This window comes from Equus asinus, unplaced genomic scaffold (genome assembly GCF_041296235.1).
Source record: "Equus asinus isolate D_3611 breed Donkey unplaced genomic scaffold, EquAss-T2T_v2 contig_800, whole genome shotgun sequence".
Classification (NCBI taxonomy): Eukaryota; Metazoa; Chordata; class Mammalia; order Perissodactyla; family Equidae; genus Equus; species Equus asinus.
This window is the reverse complement of record NW_027225517.1, coordinates 1,239,088-1,262,273: the sequence shown is the minus strand read 5'-3', so window position 1 is coordinate 1,262,273 and position 23,186 is coordinate 1,239,088. Positions and strand designations below refer to the sequence as shown.

Sequence of the window (23,186 nt, the reverse complement as noted above, 5' to 3'; positions counted from 1 at the left end):
CTCAGCCCCCGAGCCATGCTGCCCTCTGCCCGGGAGCTGCCCACCGGCCCGGGGGACCCACCCTGACAGGTGCCGCCTGTTAGCCCTTCCTGTCCCCTCCACGTGCCCTTTGTATTTGTTCAGAATAAGGGGTGAAAACAAGCTTTTTAAGCCATGAAATTGATGATAGTTTTATAAAACACAGACTTAGCAACTTTATTTTTATGTTTTAAAATTACTCGTGATTATTTGTAATTTTTCAACATAAACGTTCATTACAAAAAATTCAAGTGATGTAGGAGTATAAAGAACAGGTGAAAGTCTCTGTCTCCACTGTTTTTTCCCCAGATGAATTTCTTTACCTTTTGCTTTGTGAGTTGAGTTCATTTTTTCTCCTGAATCCAGACGCAAGCTTCTGTTTACATGGGCAGATTCCTCCACTGGTGTGTGGATAAGCTGATCCCCTTGAAACTCTGCTGTGTCTGGGTGTAAATCTGCTCCTGGAGCCCACCCGACAGTCAGTGATGGGTGACGTTGCTGAGGCCCCGTGAGGGCCTCGTTTAAGGAGCAGTGGACGTTCTCATTAACGCTCTCGCAGACTTGGCCCTGCCTTTCTCTGCGCCTGTGAGGCAGTCCTGGTCATCGTGTAGACGTCCACTGATGGCGGAGGGCCGGAACAGCCCAGGGATGGCGGCACGGGTGACTCCACGGTGGGGGAAACGATCCTGCCTTTGCTCGCAGTGGCCAGGTTTTTGTTTCTCCTGTTCCAGGCAAGGCAGAGAGAGAAGATGAACGAGGAGCATGACAAACGCCTGTCCGACACCGTCGACAAGCTTCTGTCAGAGTCTGATGAGAGGCTCCAGCTTCATCTCAAAGAGAGGATGGCTGCCCTGGAAGACAAGGTGGGATGTCACACACCTCGCCGAAGGTTTCCCATCCTTTACAAAGAGATCGCCCATGTTCTGCTCCCCGGGAATGCTGCATAATGGTGGTTAACAGCCATTACAGGAAGTAGAAATGACTCCGTAAGGAGGAAAAAGTGCCAACTGTTAACCGCTCGCTGAATTAACTTCTCGTTTGTTATGTTCTTGCCCAATTGGTGTGTATGGAAGCTTGTTTACCATTCTTATTCTCTAGAGCAGGAGTTGACAAACTGTTTCTATCAAGGGCCAGATAGTAAAAATTTTAGGCTTTTACTAATTATGAGTAATTGAGCAAAATAATTTCATGCCTACTAATAATGAGCATGAAAGCAGCCGTTGATGACATGTGAGTGAGTGACTGTGTTCCAGTAGAACTTTGTTGACAGGGACAGGCCCTCGCTTGCCAGCCCCTGCACTGGAATCTTTTGCTGGGCCCGGCCCTCACCCCTTCGTTGCTCCTGCGTCGGAAGTTAATTTCTGTCTCATTTATAAACATAACGGTGTAGGAGAATGGTGTAAAATAAAGGCTTGGATCAACTGAAAGTGTTCCAGCTCCTCCCTCTCTCCCTCCATTCGGTTTGGAAAACGTCTGAGCAGGACTCATGCTCCTCTCATCATGGGGACACTTCAGCCATCCCCAGGGTGAAGGAGAGCCCTAGAATTTGTCAGAGAAGCTCTCATGGGCGACAGTTGCATTGGGCCTTGGCACGACCTGTCCCGACTACACGGGTGTCCCTAAAGATAATGGCCAGAGCCTGCCCTGAGGTGGGCACCGTGGTCACGCTCATTCGAGAGAGACCAGTGGTCATTACTAATGACGTGAGGGTCCTGTTACACAGAGCCCGTCAGGAAAGGCGTTATCAGAGACCACACAGGGCGCTTCCCCCTTTCCTCCTTGATCAGTGGGCCAACCTTAAGGGAAGAATACTTTTACCTTAGATTTAAACTGTACATTTGAAACTTATGTCAGGTTTCCCAAGTGACCGATGAATTGTAAAATCTAAAAGCTACTATAGACCAGTTTAACGGATGCAGATAGGCCTACACCATGGGCTTGACATGCTTACTTAGAAAAATCCATCACGGAGGTAGTAGGTTCTGTATTTACAAATTATCATTAGAAGTTGCGATGGTCTCACTGTTGCATTTCACTCTAATACTGCTCATGAGTACGTTCACGTGGCCCCTTTTCCGTGGTACTTTATTGTCTTAGACAGAAATGTAGCCATACTATTATGTGAAACGTTTTCAAGAATCAACACTAAAGGACTCTTCATCTTTTGCAGAATTCTCTATTACGAGAAGTTGAAAATGCAAAAAAGCAGTTAGAAGAAACGCAACATGATAAGGTACTTAAATCTCTAAATCATTGAGAAATCCGTGAATTGAGCGAGTTCACTGTTGCTATAACTACTACAGACGTTGGGTGAAGTGGAGTCAAACTTTCCTGCTGTAAGATTTATGGCACTCCTAGAGTTGTGCGTGAATGCGTTTGTGTTGGCGGTGGATGTTAAGTCTGGCAGCGGGTAGGGATCAGAGTTCTGAGTCCTTTCTGGGTTCATTTGGAAGCTAAAACCTTAGCACAAACCTGTCCTCTAGAACTGTGCTGTGCAACAGAAATGTAATGGGAGCCACATGTATAATCTAAAATTTTCTAGTAGCCACCTTTAAAAGTGTAATATGAAACAGGTGAAATTAGTTTTACTTAACCTGATAGAGTCAAATGTTATTTTATCATGTCATTAATATAAAAGCTAATGAGGTGCTTTACATTCACTTTTTCATAGTGGGTCTTTGAAACCCGCTGTGTGCTTTATAGTTACAGGACATCTCAGTTTGGACCAGCCCCATTCAGGTGCTCAATGGCCACGTGTGGCGAGTGGCTGCTGTATGGGACAGCATAGATCTAGAAGGTTATAGGTGACTTAAAAAGTTTTTTGTCAGTTTTCCTTACTGTTTTGACGTGTACAAAAATGAGATTGGACGTACAAATGAACAAATGATTCATGAATGAATGAATGTGTGCTCGATGTGAGACAAAGACAATACAGAAAGGAAAAAGACAACACAGGGAAGTATGTGCAGTAGAAGGTGAGTATTGTTCGCCTCTCCCCGTCCCCACATCTCTCTACAGAATTAATAATTGTTAATGACTCGGTGTTTCGCCTCTAAAAACTTCTCTTTGACTAAGACATGACTTTTTATTCATCAGGGTTTATAAAGCTAATTTGGTGGTCTGAGTGTTTATGTTTACTATAGGACTCTCGGAGAAAACGTTCTCAGAACTAAAATACTTGATATTTATAACTGCTAATTTAACCTATTATGGTTATGTTCAACATTTGATGCAAATAATTTTAAATCCTGAAGGAGACAGCTGCAGTATGTGTCATTTGCTGTTTTGTAGGATCAGCTCGTACTGGACATCGAAGCCTTGAGGGCTGAGCTGGACCAAGCGAGGCTGAGAGGCGCGTCCCTTCACCACGGGTACGACACTCACGCGTTCACAGACACTCTCCAGCACCTGCTGTGTGTGTACGGGGCGCTCGCAGACGTGCTCTGGCATCTGCCGTGTGTGTACAGGCCACTCACGTGCTCACAGACGTCCTCTGGCACCTGCCGTGTGTGTACAGGCCACTCATGCGCTCACAGACACTCTCCAGCACCTGCCGTGTGTGTACAGGGTGCTCGCACACTCACAGACACACTCCAGCACCTGCTGTGTGTGTACAGGGCGCTCACACCCTCACAGACACTCTCCAGCACCTGCTGTGTGTGTCCGGGGTGCTCACAGACATGTTCCAGCACCTGCCGTGTGTGTACAGGGCGCTCACATGCTCACAGACGCACTCCGGCACGTGCCACGTGTGTACAGGGCGCTCACACGCTCACAGACGCACTCCAGCACCTGCCATGTCTGTACAGGGCACTCATATGCTCACAGACGCACTCCGGCACCTGCCATGTGTGTACAGGGCACTCATACGCTCACAGACGCACTCCAGCACTTGCCGTGTGTGTACAGGGCACTCACATGCTCACAGAGGCACTCCAGCACCTGCCGTGTCTGTACAGGGCACTCACATGCTCACAGATGCACTCTGGCATGTGCCATGTGTGTACAGGGTGCTCACGCGCTCACAGACACACTCCAGCACCTGCCATGTGTGTGCAGGGTGCTCACGTGCTCACAGACACGCTCCAGCACCTTCTGTGTGTGTACGGGGAGCTCACGCACTCACAGACACGCTCCAGCCCCTGCCGTGTGTGTACAGGAACACATGCAGGCCACAGGGGCAGCCAACTGAACACACTGCCTGGCCTGAGCTCAGGGAGCCTGGAGCTTCAGAGCAGGCCGGAGGGCAGAGGACAGCATCATCCTGAAGGTTAGGTTCTGGTACCTTGGAGGTTCCCGTCACGTCCTTGACTCAACTCAGAACTGCAGGAGGAGGTGGGGCCGGGGACGATTGATTAGTGTCGGGCATATGAGTCTGAGGCACCCGGCAGAGTGTGGGCGTGATGGTGTCGGGATCGGAGGACAGAGCCCAGGGTGCCAGAGGAAGCCCCATCCACCTGGGAGTGACGGTCGCATCCTTGAGGTGAAAGAGAAGGCTGCGGAGAGCCTGCGCTGCTGGAGCGGGAGGATGCCCTGACGTTCGCGTGTCTGGTGCGGCACTTGGAGTCTGTATGTTTTTAAGAGGCTGAGAGTTAACGGCGTGGTGCTCGCAGATCTTTCGAGGCGTGACTGGGCCGGCTGCTGCGGGAGTGAGCCCCCTGGCTCGGCGTGAATCTACCAAGTTGCCCGGCATCCTGAGTTTTTCTTCCTCATCGTGGTAGAGGCGGTAATTCTCATTTAGGTGATTTACTTCTTTGTAGAAAATGGTCATCAAGTGAGAGTTACGCTTTAGCAATAGTTATCGAAGGGCTTACCTGGTGGCAGTGACTGAAACACAGGAGACGGGCCCCTGCCTCCAACACGACTCAGGAGGAAGCTCCCAACCTCTGCAGGTGTTCCGGCATTTGCCAAGTTAGGACATCCTGAAGGTTTAGGGTATCTTGCGGCTGTCCCTGCCTAACCCACTCCTAGAAACTAGAGGAGAAATCAGCGAGGACAGAGAGGCAGAGCCAGAAGCTTCCCCTGACGCCGAACCCGCTGGAAGGTGGAGTTTCGAGGAGGAGAGTGTGCGCTTCAGAGAGCGAGGTGCAGAGGAGGACCAGTGCAGGGAACAGGCACTTGCTTTCTGCTTCAGGTCCTCGCTGGTGGAAGGCTCGTGTTGTTAGAGCGCTGCAGGCGGACCCGCTGCTCGGGATTGCAGGCGTGTGTGCGAGGAGGCTCTCACAGGCACGTGGGTGAAGAGGAAGTGGACACGCGTGTGTGACTCTTGTGGAAGTCGAGTCCTGAAGGGAAGGGAGCCGGTGTAGGAGCTTGAGGGGGTGGCAGAGCTGGGGGCAGTTTTTCCGATGGAGACGTCTTGACATGTTTGCCGGTCCCAGGTGTGATGTTAGAGGTGAAAGACAAGGAGAGAAAGGAGCTATTTGCCCTGGTAGTGCAGAGGTGGCAGGAGGGGATGGCCAAGGTCACCTGGGGCGGAGTGGTCTGAAGACAGTGGGCAGGAGAGGCTGCATGCGGAGGGAAGGGCTTTGTTTCAGGGTGGCAAGGCTAGAGGCTGCATGTCAAGTGGCCTAGAAGAGAGGTGGTTGGGAGCTGTAGAAACGGGGGGAAGACCAATCACAGTAGGCGTGGAAGGGCCTTGGGTGGACTGAGGAGAAGGGGTCTGGCAGGCAGGGCAGGCTCAGCTCATTTGGTGTGACTCCACGGTGAGATCGGTCATCTTGTTTTTGTGATCTTCTCCATGAGAAAAGGTAGTCTAGATTGAGGAGTGGAAAAGCACGGTGATGGGTGGCCTTCCATAAACAGATTGGCCATATAGAAGAGAGGCTTCAGCAAGTGATCAGCTGCAGGGTGGTGGCGTGTCGGGAGGCAGGTAAGCCTGGGAAGGGGTGTCAGAATCGGGAAGCATTTGTGCTTCCCGAACCATCCAGAGGTACACGCAGGATTTCAGGTGCATCGCTTTCATCTGCCGTTGAACCGTCTCACGGCCCCAGAGCAGTTGGGCTGGAAGTCACCCTGAGGGAGAGAGACAGTGTCGTGAGGAGTAAGGGGTAGAGGAAGTAGGGCTGGGTGTGCTCCAAGGGGAATTCCAGACTTGGAGATCTTCGAACAGGCAGGAAATCTCGTGTAACGCTACAAGAAGGGATTTCTTTAAAAAGATGTCGAGAGGTGTGTACCAAAAGTAGATGAGTTGGCATGTCAGCCTGGCCCTGTCCACGATCGGGTGGGGAGGCTCGAGGGGTCCCCTGTCTAACTGGCTTTAATCAGATGAATGGACTCTGTCTTCTCAGATCGTAAGGCCTCCTGAAAATGAAGGCAGCCAGCCTTCTTTCCAGAGAACAGGGAGGCCCTCGGTGGCGGGCCAGGACTGAGGTGTGGCTGGGGTGCCCACAGTCAGGGCTGAGCGCTGGGCTGGGCTGCGCCCTCCTCGCCTCTGCTCACCAGTTCCTCTCCAGGGCCTCTCCTAGTGACTCTCTTGAGCGTCTCCCTCGCGGGTGCTCAGGGCCCCAGTCACTGGTTCAGGGGACTGTTTTAGCCGGGCGTGTTGATTGTCTGTCAGTCTGATTGCACGCAGTCTCTGCTTTTGGTTCGGAATCCTCAAAGCGTCCTGCCCAGCCCGGTTCATACCAGCCCGAGCTGTGGTCAGAAGGGCTTCTGCAGCCGCTCCCTCCGAGGGGCCTGTGGGAGCGCTTCAGACAGTGCCACGCAGAGAGAGGAGTGTCGGTGTCCACCAGCCTCACACTGCGGCGCCTGGCACAAATGGGAGAGTGACCGTGGAAGGCCGCAGGTGGGGGTGGGGGTGCTTCCTGGTGGGTCAAGGAGAAGGCCGAGCAGAGGCAGGGCTGAGCACCCCTCTGCGGGCCCTGACATGGGTGACGGATGCCTCTTCCACGGCCCAGACAGCTGGACCCCATCCTCTCATTTCCAGGTCTGCAGTGGCAGCATTGGCTTTCCTAGGTATGGAGTGTCCCCGCTGGCGGGGCTGAAAGGCTCAACGCTGGCGGGAGCGACGACAGAGGTGCCCTCCTTGGAGCCCTTTTTCTGTGAAATTACGTGTTTTCCAAATTGACAGCTTCTGGCTTGACTAACAAACTTAGTTCACTTTTCTTATCTAATAATGACCTTTTGTTTTCCATCTTTCAGCCGACCCCACTTGGGCAGTGTCTCGGATTTCAGGTTCCCTGTGGCAGACGGTCCCGCAGACGCCTCCAGCAGCAGCGCGGTGTTGCGGCGCCCCCAGAAAGGCCGCGTGGCAGCCCTGCGGGATGAGCCATCCAAGGCAAGGGCCTCCGTCCTCGCTGCCCGCGAGCTGCCGGCCCTCGGGCGCGTCTCCTGCTCGTCCCGTGACTTTGAGACTTTGGGGATTCCAATGGTCATAGGTCGCCTTCTCTCATCCCCTCCCCCCATTTTCCTTTTTCTGGCTAAGAGTTTCGTTTTAGGCATGCTTTTCTCTGAAGAACAAGTTTTGATAGAATATGACCTACTCTTAAGTGCAACGTAATGTAATTAGTACGGTTTGGAAGCAGCGATAAGCGTGAATGAATGCGTGTATCCGTCATCTTTTAGTGAGAAGAATTCACATTGGGAAGTTTAAATACCTTCCTACTTCTGTCTGTTTAACAGCACATCTTTATCTACTTCTGCGTATTTTTATTTACAGCACCCGTATTCAGTGCACACCTGGTTTGGGCCAGGCGTCATTATAGACTAGGGCTCCAGCAGTGAATACAGGCAGAGAAGATGCCCGCACCGCCAGGGCGCACGTTCTAGTGAGGAGCCAGCGTGCGTGAGAAGTACAGTACGGGCTGTGTGTCAGTTTCCTCTCACTGCGGTCACAGGCTGCTGCGAGCTCAGTGGCCTAAAGCAAGGAGCAGTTAGAGTTCACAGGTTCCGTCTGCTCGGGGCTGTGAGCAGGACGGTTCGGGCTCAGTTCTCCTGAGGTTGCAGCCGTCCGGATTCTCACCTGGGGCTGAAGAGTGCACTTCCAGGCTCACTCGCCTGGCTCTGCCTGGGCCCTCTCTGGGGGCTGCTTGAGTGTCCTGGAAAGATGACCGCCAGCTTTGCTCCGGGCTCATTCTGAGAGAGAGCCAGGAGAAAGCCCCAGCCTCTGAGGCCCTGGTCTGGAGGCAGCACACCTTCACTTGTCCTGCACTCGGTGCGTTAGAGTGAGTTAGCGAGTCCTGCCCTCACTGTGGGCCAAGGGAGGAGTGTTAGAGAAGTGTGGACGTATATTTAAACCACCACAGGGTTTCCGATGGTCATAAGCAGGGAAAGGAAACCCGGGGTACCCTGAGCTATAGGAGGGGAATGATAGTTTTAAGTAGGGTAGCCAGCGAGGTCTCACAGGGACGGTGACATTTGAGCCAAGGAAGGGAAGGAACCATTTGGAGATATTAGAAGGTCATGCCAACACGATGTGCTGATGGGTTGAATATAGAGTATGAGACAAAGAGGCGAGTGAGGCCCCCGAGGGCCCGGGCTTGAGCAGCTGGAGGCTGGAGGCTGTCTCCTGCGATGAGGAAGACTGCGGGGCAGGGGCGACGAGTGGAGCCTGGCCCTGATCAGGTCGACAGCCCTATCTGCTGTCCAGGTGGACGTGTCAGGTAGGCAGTTGGATATTCTGGCCTGGAACCCAAGAGAGAAGTCTCGACTAGAGATAAAGATGTGGGGGTCATGACCATACAGATGGTGTTTAAAGGTGTAAGATGAGATCAAGTCCAAAGTGGGTGCCTGTTGATAGAGATGAGCTTCCAGGATAGAGCCGTGGGCCACTCCAAAATTGAGAGGTTGGGGAGACTGAGAAGGGACCGGCAGGAGACTAAAGAGTGACAAGGAGGTAGGCAGAAACCCGGGACCACGGGGCCTGCAGCCGAGTGAGCGAGATGCTCAGGGAAGAGGGGAGAGCAGCAGGCCTGGGCCTGCCGATGGGCCAGACGAGAGGGCAGTGGAGGTCAGTGGCAGACTTCTTAAGGTGGGCGCTTTGATCCTGGAGCAGCTCTGCGGGAGGGGAGGTGAGCAGGAGGCGAGGAGGTGGAGGCGGAGTCGAGGCGGCTCTGGAGACCTTTTACTCATCGGGACGGAAGTGCAGTGGTGGCTGGAAGGAGACGTGGCATCCAGGTTCCGTGGGTTCTGGTGTGTTATCTGAAGGAGGGAGAAGGGAGCAAACCTTCTCAGGCTGATGGGAGTGGGCCAGTAGAGAATCGATTACCCCGAGAGAGGAAGGGAACACAGCAGGCGAGCCTGGAGTCAGCCGGAGGGGGTGCGCCTCGTGCCCAGAGGTGGGGCTGGCCTGGGTGGGGGCCCAGGTACCTGGCCGCGACCTCAGATCTTGGGAGGGGAGGTGGAGTGCATGGGTAAAGGCCCGGGGGACGGGGAGATAAGCCAGCAGGGCATCTCAAGTCTTGTGGTTGCTCTGATGTCGTGTCAGTGAAGTGGGAGGCAGGGCCCTGGGCTCAGTGAGGACGGGAGAGGAAGAGATGGAGGCTTCGAGAGAGGGGCTGAGACAGCGGCACAGGATGGGTCACGTGGCCCCGGCGCGCATGCCTTCTCTGTGTGCATTCTGATTGCAAACGGTACCCCTCCATCACGCGAGAGAGGAGTGGCTCGGCACAGAGGAGGCTTTTCTCCGAGAGCCTCAGTTCTCTGGAGAACGTGGTCCGCCAGCTCGCTCTTCCCTGGGTGTTGAGAAGAGTGCGTCCGACGGCTGCCCTGCTGTCTCCTTCTGCCCCTGCCTGCTGCTGTCTGTGCTCGTTCACACCGGGCTCAGAAGAGGGAGGATTGGGGAACTCCAGTGAGGTGTGTTACTCGATAACACTAGTACAGTGGTGTGGCAACTGCAGTGAACACAGCTGCCGTGGATCTAGTGAACTTTTTACTTCCCATTAGCGTGGCTGATCGTGCCATGTTTTTGTGTGTGTGGTTTTGGTTTTTGTTTTTGCTGAGGAAGATTAGCCCTGAGCTAACGTCTATGCCGGTCTTCCTCTGTTTTATATGTGGTTCGCTGCTACAGCGTGGCCAACTAGCAGTGTAGGTCCAAACCCGTGGATTCAGGCCACCGAGGCAGAGTGCACCGAACTTAACCACTATGCCACAGGGCCGGCCCCCCCATGGTGTATTTTTCTAATTTTCAGTTTTTGTTTGCACTCGGTCTTGTCACCATTGTGAATAACGTCATGGAAATGCCTTGTGTCCACAGTGAGATGTGACTGTTACCAGGCAGTCTACGTAATCGACTGTCCTGCCCCTGAAATACTGCCTGCTTGATACGTGTCAGCAACTTACAAGCATGGCCTATTTTTCCAAAATCTTTTGGGCTTCTATTTAAAAAATATTTAAGTTTCTGCTAGGTTTACTGTAAGTTGCTGTAACTTGGTTGTTATTTTCCATCTTTGCTGAGATTTGATTTTCTTGTTTCTAGGTACAGACTCTTAATGAACAGGATTGGGAACGTGCCCAACAAGCGAGTGTCCTGGCCAACGTGGCGCAGGCCTTCGAGAGTGATGTGGACGCGTCCGACGGCGAAGACGACAGGGACACCATCTTCAGCCCAGCTGGCCTCTTGTCCCCCAGTGGGCAGGCCGATGCCCAGACGCTGGCCATGATGCTTCAGGAGCAGCTGGACGCCATCAACAAGGAGATCAGGTACGTGGGCTTGTGCATAGCACCACAGACACCATGCATGTCTCTAAAGAATTGTATGCTACCTAGGACAGTCTGGAAGAAATACTGTGGACGTATTCTACGCGTCCCATGATAGTAAACTTGGTTCAATCCTGTTTGAATAGTTTTAAGTTCTGAGGTTGCCCTTGATTGGAAAGTTCAGTTGACCGGGCGTTCTCGCCACAGTTGTGGTGTGGGTACACTTGTGTACACAAGATCTTGCAGAAGGGTGAAAGGGGTTCGGTCCGTTCCCCCACGAGCCGATGACACAGCTGGAGAGCGTTGCCGGGGAGCTCAGTGTCCACCTGTGCCGCTCTGGATCCCAGGCCGGGTTCCAGAGACGGCCGGGGTGCAGAGAGCTGAGCGCACATCGGAGGAGGCCTCCCTGCTCCGAAGTGCAGAGGGGAGCTGTGGTGTGGGGCAGGGCACCATGGAGAGCCAGGAGGAGGTGGACTGGCCTGGCGCCCTTGTGGGTAAGAAGCAGGACTCTTTTCACGGGCAGTGCCAGGTGGCGGGTGACTTACGAGGAGAAACGCCAGAGTTCAGTCCACTGGCAAGCGAAGGTGAAACATGCAGTAGGAAGCGGGAGGGAGAGTTTCCTGCCCCCCTCCAGCCTGAGTGTCCCCCAACTCTGAACCCTGCGGGGGGCAGGGAGCTGGGGCAGCGTCCACCTGCCGCTTGTGCCTCCTCCAGCGCTGAAGAGGGCCCTCTTGTGTGTCTTTCAGAGCCTCACGTTTTCAGGTGTGTCACCCAACCACCTGGAACAGAAAGCCGAGGTTTTCAGATTGGCAAATTCCCACTCCTACTTGCGTTTTCCTCTGTTAAACTAATAGAATGTGAAAATTGGTTCATTACAAGACAGTGGTCGGGGCAGGCCCCATGGCCGAGTGGTTAAGTTCACGCGCTCCGCTTTGGCGGCCCTGGATTTCACCAATTTGGATCCTGGGTGCTGACACAGCACCGCTCTTCAGGCCATGTTGAGGCGGCATCCCACATAGCACAACCAGAGGCACTCACAACTAGAATCCAGCACTATGTACTGGGGGCTTTGGGGAGAAGAAGAAGAAGAAAGAAGGCGACGATTGGCAACAGTTGTTAGCTCAGGCGCCCATCTTTAAAAAAAAAAAAAAGACAGTGGTCAAAGAATGGTTTGAATCTTAACCTCCTCAGTGTTTCAGAGGTGTTTTCTTTCGAAAGCCTCTTAGCAGTTATAACAGTAAATTTACAAGACAAAGGGCCGACTGTTGGGTTCAATCCAAAGACTTGCCCGTCCTGGGGGGCTGGCCCCGTGGCCTAGTGGTTAAGTTCCTGAGCTCCTCTGCAGGCGGCCCGGTGTTTCGTTGGTTCGGATCCTGGGCGCAGACATGGCACTGCTCATCAAGCCAAAGACTTGCCCGTCCGAGGGGGGATTAAGAGGCCTTAGGTCTGGGGTGCAGGGTGACAGGGAGCCCAAGATCTGCACTGTCAGGCCTGAGGCAGCCGTGGTCCGGTCCTGCATGCACACAGAGACCAGCCGTGTGCCAGGGACCCTGCAGGAGGTCCGGGCAGAGTTGCTGCCAACATTTTGTTCTTGTCAAGCTGACACAGACGCCAAGTGCCGGTTCCTGCGCAGAGCCTGCGGGAGGGAAGGAGGGGCAGAACTAACCCAGGGAGAGCTGTAGGCTCTGCAAGGAAGGGGTGTGCGGCCTGCAGTCTGCCTCCGTAAACCACGGTTCGTGTGCTGTGTTCAACCCGGCAGAGCCCGGAAGACTGCCTTTCCCCATCACTGTGGGAAACACGAAAGGATTATAAACGTCAGCTTTTATTTTTCACAGTGTATTGCTAAGTAAAATGGGTTCTTCTTTAGGTAGCAAGTTGACCTGATATAAATGGTAAATTCTGTCCACTGCCTTGGTATCAATAACAGAAAGTACTTTCAGAATATATAAGTAGAACTTTAATTGGACAGGTTACTGCAAGGTTACTACTAATTTAATATTAGAGTAATGATTTGCATAGTCAAATATTAAAACTGCTGTTTAAGCATCCACTATACGGTAGGAGAGAAGAGCTTTAATTATGAATTTCCAAATTAATGCAGCATGGTTGACGTGAATTCATTCAGATGAGGCTGGTGGAGAATTCTGTCAAATAATACAAACAAAATACTTTTGTTCGAACTCAACCTTTAAAAAAAAAAATCAATGTTTCCGTCTAGTCTAGAGACTTAAGTGTTGGGAAACTCCTGATTGCTTTGTAAATTGATTTTTTGATTATATCAGAGTTCCCAGTTTCCAGTCAAAAAAACCGATAGGTAAATGTGCAGCTGTGCCCTGAGAAGTGGGAATGTCGGAGCTGTAAAATTCAAACATCTCGTTGTGTGGTAAGAGAGTTGCCAACTAGCCCCTCCAGACTTGTGGGGTACGTAAATAAAATCAAACGCGAGTGATCAGAGATAGTTGGTAAGACTCAGTGGAAGGTGTACTTTGTGCTGTTCCGAAGCCGTGTGTGTTAAAGAGAGAAAAAGTAGAACATTTTTGCTGAAGTGTTCATTGTTGGAGCAACCGTCATTGGAGTTTCCTTACAGTAATGCAAGCACCGATTTTTTCATCTGAACCCGTTAATCTGTCTGCTAATGAAGGAAGGATGACTGTTTTGTTTTTACTTTAGGTTGATAGAGGAAGAAAAGGAAAACACAGAGCAGCGGGCGGAGGAGATTGAGTCTCGAGTTGGCAGTGGGAGTTTTGGCAATCTTCGTCGTTTTAGATCAGTGAGCTCCATTCCCCTCTACCCTGCCTCCTCGCTCGCCGGCTCCTCTCCTCCGAACAGTGGCCGGTCCACCCCGCGAAGGATTCCGCACAGCCCAGCTCGGGAGGTGGACAGACTAGGTATCATGACTCCGGTAAGGATTTGTCTTTTCTTGTGCTGTCTCCCCTCGCCCCCGACACACCTGATTTAAGTCTTGGACACCACGAATATGCTTTATTTTTAACCTGGAAGAAAATCAGGTACACTTGTTATGCTCAGAGGTTTGAGATTTTTAAAACCAACTCATATTTAATCATTCAACAATAGCATGGTGACAAATTAATTTTAATATTGGGGTGATGCCTGAACTCCAGAGAAGTTTTCACTTGTTCAGCTCTGAGCGTGGTCAGCTCTGCAGGGTTCGGCAGCTAGGGGGGTATTTTTGTTTTCCAGCGATAGACAGTGTAACAAAAGTAAATACAGCAGCCATCGTAACATATAGGAAAATGTGCAGAGAGAGTCAGTGCTGTCTGTCTTTACGTTCGGGATGCCTGACTGGAGGGTACAGAATATGCCGTCAAAAACAAAACTGAAGAAAAAGCTAAATCGGTCCTCTTAATAATGCCCTCGGTGGCATGCTTGGCACCGGTTCTGCAGGTGAATCCAGGGTGGCGTGAGTGAGAGCGCGCTGCCGCTTGGCCTCCCCGGGGAAGCGCGGGGCTGCGTTCGTGCGCAGCCTCTGGAAGTGCAGGGACCGCGACAGCGTGCTGCTCTAAAGAATAGTGCCTAGCTTTCTCACGTGTTTAGTCTGGGTTTTGTGAATGCATGAAATCATGTTGACAGCGTTCTGCTTTCTAACTGCGCTTCCGTTCTCATTTCTTCTGCTACCACCCATTTTCGTTTTTAGTTGCGTTGTTAGCCTGCATGTAATTAAATGAACCGTGAATCGCTTTAGTAGCGTCCGAAGTGGTAACTAGTCCATTTCGCGGTGTTTTGACATAGTATTTTTATAATTTACATCGTTAGCTCATTAGCTGATATTTTAAGCTCTTTGACAATTTCATGCTTATTTCCTTTCAGAGAATTTGTAAAAACAGTTCTGTTTTTCTTTTTCCTTGTTTTTGTAGTTGTGTGTGCCGGCTGACGCTGTGTCTGCTTCCGTGTTTAGTTTTGATTTCCTGTGTCATCCTTCTGTTTATTTTGTCACTGTTAGTCCAGGCCTCAGCCCGCGCTGTGACACCCCCTCCACGGGGTGCTCAGGGAACCGCCACAGTGGGGGCCATGGTGTGTGTGTGGGGGCCATTGGGGCTCATTAGTGGGGTTTCTGCGTTATCTTCGTTTCTCATGACATAGTGTCTTTTTCCCTCAGTAGTGATACGTTTTTACTGCTGTGTCACTGTACAACAGATGTGGATACAGGCATGATATCGCTGGATCAGAGTGCTTTTATTCAAACTGTGTAGGGTTTTTATAATTCAGAAATGAAATCTTTTATATATACAGAGATAATCCACCAAGTATAGAATTAACGGAAACTTGACACAAACAGTATACCTTTTGGTTTTGATGCTTATATTCAAGACTGTAAATTTCATCAACTTGTTGGACATAAACAATTAATGCCTTTAATAGACTATTTTTTCAATTCACATATCTCATAGGAATCATAGAATGTGAAGATTCCACCTGCTATTCTGGTAGCTTTTATCCTTACGTATTTTCACAGGGTACCCTGCTTTAATCCAAAAATTTATGTTTGAGAAATTTTAAATCAATTTCTAGGTAAGAATTTTATATGAATGACCAATAGGTGATTAATAACTAAAAGTAGGTTTGTTCAGTTTTATAGTAAGTCTTGCAATAACTTCCTCATCAACTAAATTGATGTTTAGAGACATGTTTTTCATTAGGGCAAACTAAGTTCTAGAGAAGTTTGGCTTAGAATAGACAACTGTTAGGGCCCTTTGTTCTATAAAATGCCGTATTTTAATAAATTGTATATGTTGTAATAGAATTTTATCTCCCTGAGTAACGATTTATAGTGTTTCTCTAGTAAATCTTGAGTAACTTACTGTTTAAATTTTATGGTGAAAAAGATGTTCCATTTCCAGTTACGTTTTCTCTGAATCTCAGCTCGCTTATATCTGTCTTGTCATTCTCTTTTTAATATATTTACCTGTACTGATCCTTGAATTTTTAACTTCAGAGTATGCAGTAAATCTGGTTTCTCTTCATTTCTTTGCATGCGTCGTCAGCCTAGTGATTTAAGGAAACATCGTAGAAAGGTCAAGTGTTTAGTAATTTAACATACCTTTGTTTCTCTGAAGTATTGACGGGCACCTGTCATTTGGCATGAATGAGCCCTGTGAATCACTGACATTTAAATGGACATGTTGACACTCACCTGGCATGTCACAAATGACGATTGTCCTGTTGGAGACAGGTCACTGGTGGTTTGCATAGAATGCTGGGACAGGCGTAAGGGTGTGCCTTTCTTCCACTCATTTGCCTTCTCATCGTTGCATGCTTATTTATAATGGCTATAGTATTTTTCCAGTGAGAAATTACTGAAGCAGAGCCACAGATTTTAGTTTGGGGAAAAACTAATTTTAATAAGCATAGCTAGAAGGGCCGGCCTGATGGCGCAGCACTTAAGTTCGCATGTTCTGCTCCTCGGCAGCCCGGGGTTCGCCGGTTCGGATCCCGGGTGTGGACCTGGCACCCCTTTGCGAAAGTCATACTGTGGGAGGTGTCCCACATATAAAGTAGAGCAAGATGGGCACGGATGTGAGCTCAGGGGCAGTCTTCCTCAGCAAAAATAGGAAGATTGGCAGTAGTTAGCTCAGGGCTAATCTTCCTCAAAAAAAAAAAAAACATAGCTAGCTGTCATGAGCTCTTACTGTATGCCAGGCCCTGTGCTGAGTGCTCTACGAGTCTGCTCTCTCGTCCTCATGGACTTCCCGTGAGATGCAGGTTACTGTCGTTATCCCCATGGACAGATGTGGAACGGAGGCTCAGAGAGGCCGCGTGCTGTGCCTAGGGGCACACAGTTAGGGAACACTGCAGTGTGGACTGGTCTGATTTCAAAACCAGGACACTGAGTCGCTTCCCCCATGGCCTGACTTCTCTGCAGATTCTCTCACCTCCTCACTCGTCCCTGACAGCGGGGGCCAGCGGGCCTCTTCTCCTTATAGATAGTCGTGAATTGGGCCTCCCTGTTCTTGGAGGACGTGCACGCACTGGGGAGCAGATCTGTGGACCAGAATGCCTTCCTCCTAACCTTCACCCCATGTGCATAGCCTGCACCCCCACCCAGAAGCTGCCTGAGCCTGCGCTCGTAGGCCGCCCTTCGGATGCTCGGGCAGCTGTCCTCTGACCGCAGCGCTTAGAGCACATGAGCTGGGCGGCAGCCGTGGGAGCCCTCCGCTGTGCAGAGCACCGTGGCGATTCAGCGAAACGCAGGCTCAAGTCCCCGCTGTCAGTGATGATTTGTGACCCGGGTGTGCTGCTCGCCCTCTCTGCGCCTTGGTTTGCCCTCCTGTTTAAGTGAAGACAACGACAGAAGCGCGCTCCTCGGGGTGGCCGCAGACGGTGCCCATCCGTGCACGATCTGCAAGGAGCTGAGAGCTTATAACCGGCCCCGCGGCGCACAGCACGCCCTCAGTCCCGCCGACTCGCATCCGTGTTTCCCTCGGTGGGAAGGCTTTCTCAGGGAAGGAAGGAGCGTGTTGATTGACGTCCAGGCAGGACAGCCTGACCCTGTTGCTCCTTCGAGAGCTTGGCTGAGTACAACCAGCCTCGTTTTAGCCCAACGCCACGTTAAAGGACCGTCTTACTTATCAGCAGCTTGGCTGGCTGGCTCCTTCGAGGGCCTTGCTGTGGGGCTGTGGTGAGGATGAAAGGCAGGAGTGCAGGCATGGTGCAGACACGGGCGGCGCGGGCCGCGCACTGTCCTCCTCCTCAGCGTCCCTGGCCTACGCCGCCGTGACCCCCCAGCTGTCGGGGAGCTTCGTTCCAGTGAGCTCTGAAAGAGCGTGCAGGCCCCAGCCTGGCGGGCCCCGGGCTGGGCAGGGCCCCTCACCACGGGGGCACAATGGGAGCAGCCAGCGGCCGGGGCGGGCCGCTCCTCCTGAGCTCTGTCTCCGCTGAGGACAGTGAACTCAGTCCCGTGGACTGCTCCCTGTCCTGTTCTTTTTTGTTTTTTATAGGTGATTGTTTTAACCTCAGTTTGAAATCTCTCCCTGTTTCAGTTTCGTATTGATAGTTTCTAGCCGTCGTAGCCTTTGGTTGTCTGCAGATTGTAATTTGAAATCAGGAGAGCATGCAGAATCTATCCAGCTACGGCTTAAGGTTCTATCTTAAATGAGTTTGACTCCGTTTTGCACTAAGCCCCTTGGTTGTCACTGAGCCACTGTGGGGCTGCAGTGGAGCGATAGTCTACACAGTCGCATTAAAAAAGCCCAAGTTGGCTGCTCAGGTCTTGCTGTTTGTACAAACGCCTGCCACGCACGTTTTGAGAACTCGAGCCCTGCCTTAACCACGGAACCCCATGGATCAGTAAGACCTGCCGGGGTTAACGTTTTCCCCACTGCCTTCTTCCTGTCCTCACGTTCCCCGACACGGGAAAACTGGCAGTCTGAAGGAGAGGATCTTCCAGTGGAAGGCCAGGACTGCTTTGAGCCGGCTTGAACAAATTGCTTTTAAACCGCGTAGAAAGACCTCAGTTTATAGCATCTGTTCTGCACGCTGAGACGTATGAGACAGACAGGCGTGTCTGGGATGGAGGAGTTAGATCCCTTTTCGCTTTTCCACTTGTTACAGAGTCCAGGAAGGTGCATCACTACTCAAAATGATAGTGGATCATGGTACAAGCTATTTCTCTTTTTCTCCCAAAACAAAAAGTTCTGGACAGTTTACCCAAGAGGTTTCTGCCCTCTCTGGTGTTTCTTCTGAATGCATCAGGAGATAAACACGTTCATCTTCAGCTCCTCATCAGGGACAGTGAGTGCCGTGCGTGCTGTGTGAGGACGAGGTTTTGGGCGTGGTTCAGATCTCGGTGCCCTTCAGTGGCTGTCCTCATGGTGGCCTAGGATCCTAGGGCGGGCGGGCCCTCGGGCTGCGAGGAGGCTCAGGAGGAGGAGTGCTCGTGTGTCCTGCCCGGGTCTCTGCACTCGTTCTGGTGCTCGTAGGCCAGGAGTCGGGCTCTGCTCTGTGCTCCTGCTCCTGATAAGTAAGACGGTCCTTTAACGTGGCGTTGGGCTAAAACGAGGCTGGTTGTACTCAGCAGAAAGCATAGCTCATGGATTTCCACATAAGTTTATGGTTATAATTTAAAGCCTATGTGTTGTGGGGTTTTTTTTGGTCACAGTGTGTTGTTCACTAATTTTACACTGGTCTCAACCCCTCAGTTGCCAACCTCCCTAGAAGAGGTACGAGACGACAAGACGACAATAAAATGTGAAACCTCGCCCCTGCCCTCCCTGCGGTCCCTTCGGCTGGACAGGCTGCACAAAGGGGCGCTGCACACGGTCGGCCACGAGGACCTCAGGGACTTACGGAAGTAAGGAGGGCAGCGTCCCACCCTAGCCCGGCTCCAAACAGACCGCCTTCCCATGCTCAGCTTTCAGAAATCCATTGCTCTCTTCTTGGGGAAAAAAGTCAGAATGATGACTTTAAAGAAATACCGGTTAATTGAGTTGAGTTGATTTAGATGATGCCCTCGGGCTGCCCTGGGAGCTCAGGTGAGCCCAGCAGAAGAGGCTGTCTGTTTGGGCGACGTGAGTTTAGAAAGAGAGTTCAGTGATAGCAGCAGTCTCAGAAAGCCTTAATTTCTTCAGAGTCTGCAAATTGACTATTGTGAGAACTTTCTCTTCTTGTGGAGCATTTGCTAAGCATGTGGCGTGTTCTGACCGTTGCTCTGCAGGACCGTCCGTGTCCTGCCGCTGGGATGCGCTCTCTGCCTCTGAGCTGTGGAGAGCCCCACCTCGTCCCCAGCGCTCCAAGCGCCTCCCCACAGGGACCATGAGAGCCAGTGGGTGACTAGTGTGCTCCTATGTCAAACTACCACGGGCTGTGCTTTTGTCCCGCCCTGGCAGCCCTCGGTGGCGGGTGCAGGTGTCCATCCTCGCCGCCTCTGCAGTAGGCCCTGTGGCTCTTGTTTCGCGGCAGGGACGGTGGCACTGGGGAGGTTGCTGGGGCGCTGGGGTCAGGCCTCCGGTTGGGAGAGCATCTTCACAGCCGAGGGGCGGCCCTCAGGTGGGCTCATGGTGCTCTCTGCCTTCCATGGTTCGGACTGGAAGCCTTCTCAGAAGGAGAGCTCCGGCTCAGAGCCTCAGCTCCTCAGAAACGGTTCTCCGTGGTGGGATGGCTGGGAGCCTTCGTTTCTACACGCGATGCATTTTGCGAAGGAGACATGCCTGGAGGAGACTTGGAATGCTCGTGTAGTTGGAAGAGCAAGTATTAAAAGCGTGGAGTGTTCTAGTGCCTGTGAATGGAACGTTGTGTTGGGACGAGGGCGCTCATTCAAGATCGTTTTCTGTCCCCAAAGCTCCACAGGCTCACAGGACGGCCCCATGAGCAACCCCAGCAGTAGTAATAGTAGCCAGGACTCGCTCCACAAAGCCCCCAAGAAGAAGGGCATCAAGTCCTCCATCGGCCGCCTGTTTGGCAAGAAAGAAAAGGGCCGACCTGGACATGCCGGCAAGGAGTCATTAGGACAAGGTGGGTGGCTTCCAGCAAACATTCTTAACCCTTAGGATGGAGGCGGGGGGCCTGCCGTGTGTGTGCCTACTGTGTGCCCCCGGTTGTTCCCACGGGCGGTCTGTCGAAGACGCTGGGCGTTCTCAGGGAGTGAAAGCTCAGGAGGCGTATGTTTTCTCTGGGACACATGCGACCCAGAGAGCCACGGTGGACGTTCTTTGGCCCTGAACAACCTGGCGTCCCAGACAGAAGGGCCTCACTGTCTCTCGAGCATTCTCGTGCCTTGGTTGCCTAGTCAGAAACTTAGCCTTTAGAGGTGTTCTTTGCCTGCAAGTGCTCTTCCACCTGTTTCTGAACTCACCTAATGCGGCCGTGTTGATTTCTCTCGCTGTTTCAACCGCTGGGCCCTCACAGCTGGCGTTTCAGAGACCGAAAACTCAGCTCAGGATGCCTTGGGACTCAGCAAACTGGGAGGACAGGCGGAGAAAAACCAAAAACTTCAAAAAAAGTAAGCTTTTCGTTATTCGTCCATCTCACTGAACACTTCTCAGTTGTGCCTAATTTTTAACTAACGTTTATTTAATAAATGTAGTATCTATTTATGTGTCTATATTACCTTCTGAAAGGTTAACCTAAAGCTTTTAACAGACTGTGCTTCCTGGGGGGCTGAGAGCCCCTGCTCAGGAAGGGGGAGAGGACTCAGGGGAGGCTCCCGTCCCCCGGAGAGCTGTCTGACGAGGAGGGCTCCCCGCCAGGCGTGGGGCCCCGAGTCCGGCTCCGGTGCGTCAGCTCTAGGGGGAGGGGCCGCTTAGCCTTGCTGCGCTCCCAGTTTCCTCCTCTAAGATGGGAGTGCAGCGGTATGCGCCTCACACGGCTTTGTGAGTGTTAGACACACATCTGTCGCTACATAAACACACGTAAAGCACTGGCAACAGTGCCAGCCATCCTAAAATAGGGAGAACTGAGTGTGTAATTGCAGCCACCGCTCCGACTTGATCACCAGCATTCAGAGTTTGCCGTGCGGGCTATGATCTGTCAGGAAATATTCGCTGTGTTGCCCCTTTTTTCCTCCTCCGGTAGATTTTGTATTTTTATCTTCAATAGACTCGTGATTTTGTGGTCTGTTTATTAAATTTTGATTCCGATTTGTCTTGACTCTGAAAATAGGTGATAGCAGGGTGATCATTTTCTGCAAAGGTGCTCAGACGCTGCGAAGCCCCGGGGTAGGGGCATGGAATAGTGTGTGCGTGTTTCTCTGGCTTCGTTCTGATCGGGAGCAGGTTGTGTGTTGGTTGACCGTATGTCAACCAGAATTAAGTAGATGAATGAGGTAGGGAGAGACAGTATCCCAGTGAACTGGTGACTGAAAACTGAAACTGAACCGCCCTCTACGACAGAAGGGGCAGTTAGCAGTCCCAGAGGGAAGCGCTGACCTTGAGAATGGGGAAGACGGGCGAGAGCCAGTGGTCAGATGGCAAAGCTGGGCCTTGGGACAGGCTGACGATTGGTAGGTTCTGTGGTCACTCTGACGATAGGAAAGGTCGTCTGGCCACTCAAGTACCCTGAGACACCCTCATTGGTGTGGCACCCGGGCCTACAGTGCGCCCCGAGGACCACGCTGGGGCCCGGGGACCCTCTCCCCTAGAGGCCACGTGCCTTTAGCTGTAGAGTTGCCGGTTGGGTTCCCTTTTGTGAACCCTGCCTCATTTTCGTTCTCTTCTCATAATCGTGCTAATCTTCGTGACTGGCCCACTGCTGGTCTTATTTCAGGCGAAGTGCCGTTGTTTCTGTTATTGCTCACCATGCCCTAGGAATACTCAGTCTTTCAGGTCCCCGTGAATGGAAATCCGCAGACACCATTGAACAGCAAAACGTGCTTTGAACGTTGCTGTCTTTGAACTGTATAAAAATGTTTTAAAGTAACTTGGGTAATTGCCATTTGCCTTTGTGAAACGTATCCCAGCCAGGCCTTTTGCCTCCTGGAGCCCTGCCAGGAAAAATGTATCCGTTAGATTTTGCTGACGTGTTCTAGTGCACACGCTTGCACATGCTGGAATAAAATCCGTAAGGTTTGTGGCAGTGCGCCTCGGTCCTCGTCCCCGGAAGTTCATGGTTCCTGTAGGGTCACAAACTATTCAAATTGGCCCAAGTTTGGGTCACCCTTGTTTTCTAAATTTATTTTGTAATTCGCAGGAGGTATGCTTGAGCACTTGGCTGTGTGGAGACAGCCTTTATTGTTTGTCCCGGCACGTGACTCCGTTTCCCGCTGCGTGGGGAGCGTGTGTGGGGGTGGGTGGTAGGCGGGTTTCTCTGGAGCTCCGGGTTCCCCGTGATGGCATTGGCTCTGCACTTCTGTGTCACCATAGCTGTAACTGTCCAGGGGCAGGCTGTTCTCTGAACTCTGTGGTCGTGCACGGCAAGTTCTAGGATGTACTAGTAAGTTAGTAGGGAAAAATTGAAAGTATGGAGGTTATTTGTCTGACTACAGTGGGTAATTTTAGTTCTGTCAGTTAACCAGAAATAAAATTGACTTTAGGAAAAATGCTTTATTTATAATTGTGGAAAATGTTTGAGTTATCCGGAAAAAGTATTATTGGAATACAGCTTTACGTTTATGGCATTATAGAGGTAAGAATCAAAATACGGTCCTCAGAAATATTTCTTTTTATTACCTCAAAAGTGTGCCTTTAGCTGCCAAAGTCACACAGCCAAACACATCCACTTTTAGAGAGTTTTCAAGAACCTGGTGACTTCGGTGGAGAGCTGACTTTCAGGTTTTGTCAAAGGTACATAAAAGAGAGTGGTGGGCGCGTTCGGTGCTGGACATGCTTAATGAATCCGTGGAGGGTACCGCTGGCGTGAAATCAGACATCACTGTGTTCGTCCGCTTGGCGGTGCTCCCACAGCGTTGCCGGGCGTCCCTGGTGCTGTCTGAACTCCGTCGCCTTAAGTAACCTGGTGTTCTAATGCTCTCTTTCCCGTTTCTCCCTGGTTGACTCTAGTGTGGTCACAGGGTAAGTTGAGGCGGAGGGTGTGCTGTGCTGAGCGTGTGTTACAGCCTGTGGCGTTGGCGGTCACCAGCCTCA

General features: G+C 51.5%; 1 protein-coding gene across 13 annotated transcripts in view; it reads left to right on the top strand.

Annotated features, from left to right (window-relative positions):
• Positions 1-23,186, top strand: part of LOC123275616 (liprin-alpha-1-like) — a 113,044-nt gene that overhangs the window by 61,569 nt on the left and 28,289 nt on the right. For 12 of the 13 annotated variants that reach the window (XR_011501280.1, XM_070503761.1, XM_070503760.1 and 9 more), the window contains 9 exons: positions 750-881; positions 2,189-2,251; positions 3,310-3,389; positions 7,159-7,294; positions 10,433-10,656; positions 13,324-13,555; positions 18,810-18,961; positions 19,949-20,121; positions 20,515-20,608. Coding sequence is in view for 12 of the 13 variants with exons in the window: in XM_070503761.1 (XP_070359862.1) it covers positions 750-881; positions 2,189-2,251; positions 3,310-3,389; positions 7,159-7,294; positions 10,433-10,656; positions 13,324-13,555; positions 18,810-18,961; positions 19,949-20,121; positions 20,515-20,608 (1,286 nt within the window). In the remaining variant the exon portion in view is untranslated. The remainder of the gene's footprint in view (positions 1-749; positions 882-2,188; positions 2,252-3,309; positions 3,390-7,158; positions 7,295-10,432; positions 10,657-13,323; positions 13,556-18,809; positions 18,962-19,948; positions 20,122-20,514; positions 20,609-23,186) is intronic. The other variant, XM_070503762.1, reaches the window with a different exon arrangement.